This window comes from Micromesistius poutassou (assembly GCF_964030765.1).
Source record: "Micromesistius poutassou genome assembly, chromosome: 1".
NCBI classification, from domain to species: domain Eukaryota; kingdom Metazoa; phylum Chordata; class Actinopteri; order Gadiformes; family Gadidae; genus Micromesistius; species Micromesistius poutassou.
Genome location: NC_140271.1, coordinates 13,121,463 through 13,131,685, shown reverse-complemented (window position 1 = coordinate 13,131,685; position 10,223 = coordinate 13,121,463). Strand labels below are relative to the sequence as shown.

The 10,223-nt window shown below is 50.8% G+C and overlaps 1 protein-coding gene across 1 annotated transcript; it reads right to left on the bottom strand.

Moving 5' to 3' along the window:
• Positions 1–7,188: 7,188 nt before the first annotated feature.
• Positions 7,189–9,876, bottom strand: LOC311384005 (uncharacterized protein). Its single transcript, XM_084488627.1, has 3 exons — positions 9,846–9,876; positions 9,347–9,504; positions 7,189–8,823 (listed from the first exon to the last, which is right to left on the bottom strand). Exons 1-3 carry the CDS (start codon positions 9,868–9,870, stop codon positions 7,849–7,851), a joined length of 1,158 nt encoding a protein of 385 aa, XP_084344753.1. The 5' UTR covers positions 9,871–9,876; the 3' UTR covers positions 7,189–7,848.
• Between the last annotated feature and the right edge of the window lie 347 nt (positions 9,877–10,223).

Here is a 10,223-nt window from a genome sequence, read left to right as displayed (position 1 = left end):
AAAATACAATAGTTGAACTAGTAGAACTCGCCTGTTCCTTCGCATCTTTACATCGAGGATACAGATAGATACATTCATCCGTAGAGATAAGCACTCGTTGAAGCCTTATTCATCTAATTCAACTGCTGACGTCAGAGTTCTTATCGCTGATCCCCATTGGATGGGGTCACCGGGATGTCTCCACGCTGCGTTGACCTGTGACCTTTAGACCAGAGGTCAGCCTGCCCCCTCCATTATCATACTGTCTCTCCCTCTCTCCCTCTCTCTCTGGCTCTTCTCTCAGGGGCCGGGGGGCGGCCCTGTGACGTGTGTCTCCTGTGAGATAGGGACCCTGTGTCTCTCTCTAACCCCCGGTGGGGCCCGGTGCGGGGGCCCGGTGGGGGCCCGGTGGGGGCTGGGGTGGGGGGCATGGTTGGGGGGGGGGGGGGCAGGGTGAGGGGGGGCAGGGTGGGGGGGCCGGGTGGGGCCCCTGAGTTTCCGTGACGCACTGCGGGGCGTCGCGTGCACGGTGGCGAGTGATACACGCCCGCCGTCGCCAGTGGGAAACGCCTCGGTAACCGCCTCGGCAACCGCCTCGGTAACCGCGGCAACAGCCCTCGTCAGCTCAAGGCCCTGTGCACGGCGTGCGTTGTGTTCTCCTCTCCTCTCCCCTTTGAACGGCGGCTGATTACGCGCTCGGCCGACGGCGACGGGTTGCGTTCCAGCGTGGAGCCGCTGGGTCGCAGCCCGGCCTTGTTCCCTCAGGGAGGGAGGGAGGGAGGGGAGGGAGGGGAGGGAGGGGGGGGGGGGGGGGGTTTCGTGACTCAGCGGCGAGCGCCGCCCAGACGCTCCTCGTTCAGCCGATGTTCCGCTCTGGAGCGGGTCGCCGCTGCCCGGGGAACCGTCCAATCATCCTAACCGTCCTATTGCTCACTCGCTCTCTCTCGCTCTCTCTCTCTCTCTCTCTCTCTCTCCACCCCCATACTCTCTCCCTCCCTCCCTCCCGTATTTATCTCTCTCTCACTTTCCGTCTCTCTCTCTCTCTTCCCTCCAGTCTCCCCTCTGTCTCGATCATTATCTCTCACTGCCTCTCTCCCCCTTTCTCTTCTCTCCCTCTCTCTCCCCTCCCCTCTCTGTCTCACTCTATTTCGCCCTCCCTTATCTCTCTCTCCCTCTCTCTCTCTCCCTCTCTCTCCCCTCTCCCTCTCTCTCCCCCTCAGTTCACATGTCACGTCACATGACGTGAGTGACATGTGACGCAGGCGGTGGCTGTGACGCCTTCATGTGGTGGAGGGAGATGAGGGAGCGGAGGGGGGAGGGGGGAGGAGGGGAGGGTCTCGGGAGGAGGGGAGGACGGGGTCAGAGCTGTGTTGAATTAAGGCCGTGTTGCAGCAGGAATAATACAATCACCTCCCTCACAGACCCACAACAAGCTGGTTCTGTGTGTATGTGTGTGTGTGTGTGTGTGTGTGTGTGTGTGTGGGTGTGTGTGTGTGTTGTTATTGAGTGTCTGTGTGTGTGTGTGTGTGTGTGTGTGTGTGTGTGTGTGTGTGTGTGTGTGTGTGTGTCTGGTGGTTGCAGGAGGTTCAAGGTTTTGCATGCATACAGCGTTCAAATACAGCGTGTGTGCTTGCCTCTGTGTGTGGGAAAGCATTTGTGTGTGTGTGTGTGTGTGTGTGTGTGTGTGTGTGTGTGTGTGTGTGTGTGTGTGTGTGTGTGTATGTATTGGCAGTATTTTGATATGAGCTCGAGTGAGTCTATGTGTCTGCCTGTTTGAAAGTGTGTGTGAGGGTTCTTGCCAATTTATTTATGTGTGTGTGCTTAAATGTTTGTATGTGTGTAATTGCAAAAATGTGAGAGCCAATTTGTGGGTGTTTTTGTGTTTGTGTGTGTGTATGCCTGAATGTGTGTGTGTGTGTGTGTGTGTGTGTGTGTGTGTGTGTGTCCGCGTGTGGGTGTCCGCATGTGCGTGTCGGCGTGTGCGTGCGTACTTGTTTATCTTAGCACATCCATGTGTGCCGTCCCGGTCTCCGGGGATCAAACCCGCGGTTCCCGGTGTCCATTACCGCCACCAGGGGCCCTGCTGCTGGTTAAGACCCTCAGTGCCTCCCCCCCCCCCGTCCAGACCCCGGGCCCCTGGCATCAAAGGGCCCTGCTCACCGCACCCACTTACATCCACTTACATTCATGCGGACCACATTGTTCATCCATTAGAGGGGCCCGGGGCCCCGGGGCCGCTGACACCCACAACACAGTCCGATGCTAGTGAGTTGTCTTCTGTCTTCTGTGACTGGGATTAACGGCCCCCCCCCGACACACACACACACACACACACACACACCCCAGAGGGGACTGATGAGGAGGAGGAAGAGGAGGAGAGGGCGGAGGAGGAGGAGGAGGAGGAGAAGGAGGAGGAGGAGGAGGAGAAGGAGGAGGAGGAGAAGGAGGAGCCGCTGACTCCTCCTCCTCTGAGGGTCTGTCACTCAGCAGCTTCTGCTGTCCTGTCGAAGCGTGCAGTCTCCCCGCGGACAGCTCCTCAGAGACAGGAGGAGAGGAGGAAGACCCCCCCTGCCCTCTCTCTCTCTCTCTCGCCCTCTCTCTCTCTCTCTCTCTCTCTCTCTCTCTCTCTCTCTCGCTCTCTCTCTCTCCACTGTGCACGTGTGAATGTATGAATGTGTGAATGTGTATATGTGTGATTGTGTGAATATGTGGACATGTAGACGAGCAGATGAGGGAATGTGTGGATGTACAAAATTGTAGATGAGTTAATGAGTGATAGAGTTGAAGGGTGGATGAGTAAATGAGCGATAGAGTTGAAGGGTGGATGAGTGAATGAGTGAATGAGGGGGTGAGCACTCAGGGCCACAGTGAAAGAGTGAGTCTACTTTCCTCGCGTCTTCTGGTCTAGACTCGGTCGGGTTTCTGTCGGGTTCTGTCGGGTTTTTAATAAAAACTTGGACGTGGAAACTTGGAAAACTCTTCCAGTCGCTCCGTTATTAATGTCTACGGTACTGTGGTGTAACTGTTTCTTCACTGTGTGGTGTAACTGTTGTGTATCTTCTCACTGTGGTGTAAATGTTGTGTATCTTCTCACTGTGGTGTAACTGTTGTGTATCTTCTCACTGTGGTGTAAATGTTGTGTATCTCCTCACTGTGGTGTAACTGTTGTGTATCTCCTCACTGTGGTGTAACTGTTGTGTATCTCCTCACTGTGGTGTAACTGTTGTGTATCTCCTCACTTTGGTGTAACTGTTGTGTATCTCCTCACTGTGGTGTAACTGTTGTGTATCTCCTCACTGTGGTGTAACTGTTGTGTATCTCCTCCCTCAGCAGACACCTCTCTCTGAAGTGACTGAGGCCTGTGCCTCAGTTGTATAGAATAATGCACCCGCTTCATGGTCACTTATATTCTTCATAGGAACATGTGGGTGTGTGTCTGTGTGTGAGAGAGCATTTATACGTGAAATGAACACTCGTGTGTGTGTGTGTGTGTGCAGTGTTGTGCAAGTTCACACTTCACATGAACTAGTTCAAAGTTCAGTTCATACAAAAGAAAAAATAAATTCACGTTCATAGTTCACCAATTCAGTTTTGAACGTTCAGTTCATTAACAGTTTTTTTAGAAACCGAAGAAAAACTGTTGGAGTGAGTATTCTGTGCTTATCTTTTAAAATGAATCCTCTCCATTACCTGCTGCCCATCACTACAATCTCAAATTGTTGTGGATATTATTTGTACACCTGTTTCATTCATCACAACTAAGGCAGTAACTCTATTTAATAAACATGTCATCTGGACCTAAGCATCAATTCAGAATGTCACAAAATCTGAACTAGTTCAAGTTCAAGTTCTTTAGTTAAAAATATGTTACATTCAGTTCAAAGTTCATAGAAAAATTAACTTGTTCAATGAACTAGTTATTTTGAACTAGTTCATGCACGTGTGTGTGTGTGTGTGTGTGTGTGTGTGTGTGTGTGTGTGTGTGTGTGTGTGTGTGTGTGCGTGTGTATTACTTTGTATTATTTATGTGTGAGTGTGTTTAGTTTACGTGTGTGTGTATGTGTGTGTGTGTGTGTGTGTGTGTGTGTGTGTGTGTGTGTGTGTGTGTGTGTATTAACATGTGTGTGGGTGTCTGTTTACTTGTGTTTGTGTCTGTTTACGTGTGTGTTTATTGCTGCATGTGTTATGTAGCCCTGCTCTATTTAAAATAACCGTTGCTAACTGCTATAGAATACTTAAAAATAAAAAATCGACACACACACGCACAAACACACACACACACACACACACACACACACACACATACACACACACGCACACACACACACACACACGCACACGCACACGCACACACACACACACACACACACACACACACACACACACACACACACACACACACACACACACACACACTGCTCTGCATTAGTTAATGTGTGTTTAATAAACAATCCTCGCCCACGCGCTCGCAGGAAGGAGCGGAGCGCATTGAGCACAAGATGAGCGCGCTCAGAGCGGACACGCGCAGAGGAACAGGAGCACGTGCCCGCACTGGACAGCGCTGTTCTGCTGGCGCTGTCCTGCTGTCCTGCTGGCGCGAAACAAGCCGCGTGGACTTTGATCTGAGTGAGACGTGGCCTCGTAGACATCAGTTATTGGTTTGAAGGAGAACTCACTGAATTAAAGTTTTTAATTCCTTCATTTTGGAAATTAAAGGCGTTTGTTAAAAATAACATGTTTTGAATTTCTTTATTTTTCTTTATTTTCCCTTCATTTTTGTCTTTCTTCCTTTCTTTATTGTTTAATTTAAAACGTATATTAAATCGTGACATTCTTACGCACAGAGCTAAATAATAATGAAATACATGTTGTTTTATGTTGTATTATTGTACATAATTCAAACATTGTTTGTAGGCCTACATTATTCACAAAAAGAAAATGTATCACCCAAATCTACAAAACGATTTAATTGTATTTAAATTCTATATATTTTATTATTATTATTATTATTATTATTATTATTATTATTATTATTATTATTATTGCTATTATTATTTTCGAAGCGAATTTGTTGCTTTGTAATTTCTCTCGGACGCTGATAATCAATTATTAATAACACTCGTCAATGTCCAACGAGGTCTGCTGCAAAAATGCAATAAAATAAAACCCGGGAGTCGATCTCAGAAGACGAAGAAGTCGAACTCATAAAGGAGTAACCGAACCCGTGTTTCCAGCAGAACCCCGTCACGATGCTTCGCGGGGCCCCTGGCCCCTGGAGGCCGCGGAAGGACTGGAGGAGAGAGGCGTTTAAAACAACATCTCCGGCCCCGCAGGTCACGGCTACAGACAAATGGGACCTCCGCCACATCTCGCTTGGTCCTGCTTGATTTGTTGCGTTTTTACTCGTCGTTTTTGAACTGGGACCCCCCCCCCCCCCACACACACACACACACACACACACACACACACACATACACACCAGTCTCTTACTCCTCTCAGGGAAATGCCCCGACGGGAAGAAAACCAATAAAAGCAATCCTCCTAATCTCCCTGCAATGTGCGGAACACACCATTACTCCCGCCGTCCTCCTCCTCCTCAGAGCCGCTAAGACGCGCTGGTGTTTGGACAGGTGTGTGTGACGCGCGGTGGGCTCGTGCGCGTGCACGTTTTATTGCCGCTTCAGGGGTCCGAGCTGCGGCGGCTCTCCACGGGGGCTCGCACCCCGGGCCTCGCGGCCGCGCGCACTGTAGTCAATCTCGTCCCGCACGTGTAATCCTCAACAATAAAAAAGTCTTTAGCACCAATTTTCCTCTACTTTTAAAACTTTATTTTTTCCCCTCCTGTCAGACTTTGGAGGCCACATCTGGAGGACAGATGTGGGGTCTCTCCGAGTGTGTTCTGCGCCTTTGTCTCTCTCCCACTCTCTCTCTCTCTCTCTCTCTCTCTCTCTCTCTCGCTCTCTCTCTCTTCTTGCATACGCTCTCGTTCGCTCGCCCCCTCTCTCTCTCTCACTCTCTCCCACTCTTTCTCTCTGCGCCCTGTTTTTTTCGGGAAACACGAGAGCCGAGCTAATTCTCTCTCTCTCTCTCTCTCTCTCTCTCTCTCTCTCTCTCTCTCTCTCTCCCGCCCACCCGAGTCGGACCACCCACACCCAGCGCGAGCTGCGGAATAGACAGATCCCCGCCGGTAACCAATAGAGATGAAGAGAGAGAGAGAGAGAGAGAGAGAGAGAGAGAGAGAGAGAGAGAGAGAGAGAGAGAGAGAGAGAGGATTGTAACTGTAAAGATGGGTTGTGACCGATGGTTTTAGCAGAGTATCAATTACATCATGTCTTAACCATAACCTGCGTGTGTGCGTGTGTGTGTGTGTGTGTGTGTGTGTGTGTGTGTGTGTGCATGCGTGCGAGCGTGCGTGCGTGCGTGCGTGCGTGCGTGCGTGCGTGTGTGTGTGTGTGTGTGTGTGTGTGTGTGTGCGTGTGTGAGGCTTGGTCGGTCGGTTCTGGGCGTTGTTGGAATCACCCAGGCCTGTTTTTGTTTTGGGAGTCTAAACCCTCAGATCAACATCCCATAATAAACAGAGCCGCTCTTCAGAGGACTGTAAGGTAGTGGAGATCATCACACGGTGCCTCCGTGTATTTATTCATGAAGGTTGACACACAGTATACACTGACGAGGGATTAAAAAACTATTTGGAATCAGCTTTACTATTCTAGGCAAGGGCAGGTCGCTTCCTGACAGTTGAATCATTCAAAATTATAAAAATAAAATAGATCATTTCCCCGCCTTTCCCTCATACTCTGCATGTGTGTGTGTGTGTGTGTGTGTGTGTGTGTGTGTGTGTGTGTGTGTGTGTGTGTGTGTGTGTGTGTGTGATTTTCCACGAGGATTCTGTGACCCCGTCTCTGTCTGTGGAGGCGTTTAGGTGTAAACGTTTACCTTCTTTACACTAACAACATAATACTTAATGGAAAGTCAAAAATAAAAACGACGGCTGTGATTTATTGCCGTAACATTGGAAGACAGATTGCAGCACATTTTTGCAAATGTTGTCTCTGCACATTGAGTTGGCAAACCCAGCTCAACTCAGCTCTCTCAATGGTCGGGTGGAAATCCCAAAATAGTAGACATTAATAAAACCTGTGAACATTCACACACCGACTTGATGGACACAGCACTCGAGGGAAGTAGGAAATGTCTATTTCTTTTTATTTGAGGGGAAAAGACCCTTCCAACAAACAGTTAGTGACAGACAGTCAGCAGGTCGATACGAGGTCGCCCCCGTGTGGCGGAGGAAGGAACTGCAGCTCCAGGCCTCAGAGGACGCTGTAACACGGTGACTTCAGAAAAGGCACTATTCTCTTACAGCAGAATACAAATGTAACAGTAACACTATACCATAAATACTTTAAAGGGTTAAGCTGTTCAGCTAAAATAGAGTTATGTAGCTTAAGCGCTGAGCATTGCAGTGAACTGACTTTAAAGTGTGTAGCCGTGGCTGTTGCAGTAGGCCTATGTAAAGTATAAATTACTTAAATGCTGATAGGTCGAGCAGGGAGAAAACATCTGGTTATGTTGTGAACAAATTGGTTGTGATGATAGGACTTCTCTGACTTGTTCAACGGAGTAGTTTGAAGAAAGCTTTCCCATCTTCTGGATCGGTGTGCGCTCGGGGTTTCGAAAACGCTATGGCGCCCCCTTGTGTTCACGATAACACGACACGTAAGAGTAAATGTGGGCACCGCAAAACACCTGTGTGTAGGAATACATGCTGAAGGAGAAGTATAAACTAGGCTGTACTCTCTCGCTCTCTCCCTATCTCTATTTGGTTTTCTGCTCTCTCACTCTCTCTCTCTCTCTCTCTCTCTCTCTCTATTTGGTTTTCTGATCTTTCTCTTTCCGTCTCCCCACCTCGGTGGCCACCGAGCCGGCCGTGGCCCCCAGCATCCTCCCGATGGGCCCCCCGACAAAGAGCCCCACCAGGGACCCCAGCAGGGCCTCGGGTCGGACCAGCCCGGGGATCCTGCGGAGCCAGCCCAGGAGCCTCTCCCACAGCCCCCACAGCAGGGAGGGAGGGGGGGAGGCGGGGGAGACCGCCAGGGAGGCCAGGATCCCGGCCACGTCGACGTCGAGGTCCACCACACTCCTCGCCGCCTCCACCCTCTCACGCTCCTCCTGCTCTCCTCCCTCTGCCTCGTCGCCTTCAGGCTCCTCCTCCTCCTCCTCTCCTCCTCCTCCTCCTCCTCGCCCGGCTCTCTCTCTCCTCTCCCGGGCGAGCTGCTCCTGCCTCTCCCTCACCCTCCCCTGCGCCTCCTCGTACAGAGCGCAGGTGAAGAACTCCTCCTCGCTCTCCTCCACCGCCCGCTGCACCTTCTTCAGCAGCTCCTGCACGCTCCTCCTCCTCTGCTTCTCCTCCGCCTCCTCCTCCCCCTCAGCACCTCCGCCTGCTCCCGCTCCTCCCCCGGCCCCCCTCAGGGCGTGGTACCGGCCCCCGCAGGAGTCCACCAGCTCCAGGAGGTCCCGGCGTCGCGTGGAGAGGAGCTCCTCCAGCGTCTGCGCCTCCTTCTGCTGCTGCTCCTCCACCTCCTCCTGCTGCTCCTCCTCCTCCTCCTCCCCGCGGGTGAAGAGCACCAGTGTGTGGGCGGTGACGGCCAGGGGCTCCAGGATGAGCTCCAGGGCGGCAAGGGCCCGCTCCTCCCCGTCCGAGGGCCGGTCCCCGGGGACACAGAGCAGGAAGGCGTGTGGCCCCGGGGAGGAGAGGGCCACGAAGGAGGAGACCAGGGCCCGCGCCTCCTCGGGAGGAGGAGCCCGGGAGCTGAACCAGTCTGGAGCGCTCACCACGACGACCTGAGAGAGAGAGAGAGAGAGAGACACACATTCCTGTAACGCTAGGGCATTTAGTTAACCCTTTTTACGTTATTTTGTAATTGTCTTTTATTTCTGTACGTTCACTGGTTGTTTGGTAAGAAAAAGCAATGAGGAAAATGAGAGAGTAGTAGAGAAATAATGAGGCTGAAGACGAGAGAGAGAGAACGAGTGAGGGATTGGTAGAGGAGAGAGAGAGGGGGAGTAGGAAAGTGTGAGTGAGATTGAGAGTGAGAGAGACAGAGACACAGAGACACAGAGAGAGAGAGAGAGAGAGAGAGAGAGAGAGAGAGAGAGAGAGGGGGGGGGGGTACATGTGACTAATGAACATGTGCCTATTTGCAAATATTGTCAAATGATAAATAAAGGAACTACTCAAATGTTCCTGAGCTCGCAATAGATATTCGCTTTCCTCCATCTGTCCATATAGCCTACAATATTGTCCATTTGCGGGATATGATCATTACAAGTGAGGCACATTTGATCTGGAGGTCCAAAGCTGTACCTCTCGCCCTCCCACCCGGCCTCTGTGCCTCTGACACCGGGCAGCAGCACCACCGTCCTCCCCGGTCTGGAAGGCGGGCCGGCCGAGGATGGCGTCCCCGGCGGCGCTCTGCCCTGCCCCGGACCGGCCCAGCAGCACCAGCCGGAGCTCCGGTTCTTCTTTACAAACAACAAAATGACAATAAACAAGTTGATATTATCTAATTTTCTACTTGGGATTTCGTTGAATCTGATGTCCGTTAATATGGTGGATGTGTTTTTAAGAAGCGAGATGAGAGATGACACCGTTTGATTCGCACTGATGGGCGACTCCCCGCAGCCTCCTATGAAGGAGTTCAATGAGACGTTCAAAATCTCTACTGACTATCTGTTTTTAAAACCTGACAATTGACGCAGGGACCACATCTTTACAATGCGTTTACATCTAAGGACTATGCCATAAGCACCGGACGGGCTGAGCGGAGCACCAGGGATTTGTCCAGTAATTTATCCGGGCCTACCGTGCTGTGATCTCTCCTCGTCCATCCTGCTGCTCCTCTTGTTATGGTCGTAAAAGATCACAGTCTGGATCTACTTCCTCGTTCTCAGCCCCTCCTGCAGCCGCTGGGGCGTGAACCAATCTGCAGCCAAACACCACAGAGTCACATACCTTCCACGATGCGTGTGTGTATTAATATCCATGAGAACACAATTATAATGGATACATACCAGGAGGATAAACTTTAGACTTTGGGTAGATTTGTTTCGGTTTCGTTGTCTAACTTTATTGTATCTGTATACCTTTGTTTAATTATGGATTTATTACTATATAATATATTTACTTTTTAATTACCAGTAAATAGCCTACCAAACGTAGCTTAATGCCAGTAGGTTATGTT

What these genes read in the sequence shown, in the direction of transcription:
- LOC311384005 (XM_084488627.1), bottom strand. Translation starts at nt 9,870, where the DNA reads ATGGACGAGGAGAGATCACAGCACG. An exon ending in CGAGGAGAGATCACAGCACG is followed by an intron (nt 9,505 to 9,845) that starts GTAGGCCCGGAT and finishes TTGTTTGTAAAG; the next exon opens with AAGAACCGGAGCTCCGGCTG. An exon ending in GCCGGGTGGGAGGGCGAGAG is followed by an intron (nt 8,824 to 9,346) that starts GTACAGCTTTGG and finishes TCTCTCTCTCAG; the next exon opens with GTCGTCGTGGTGAGCGCTCC.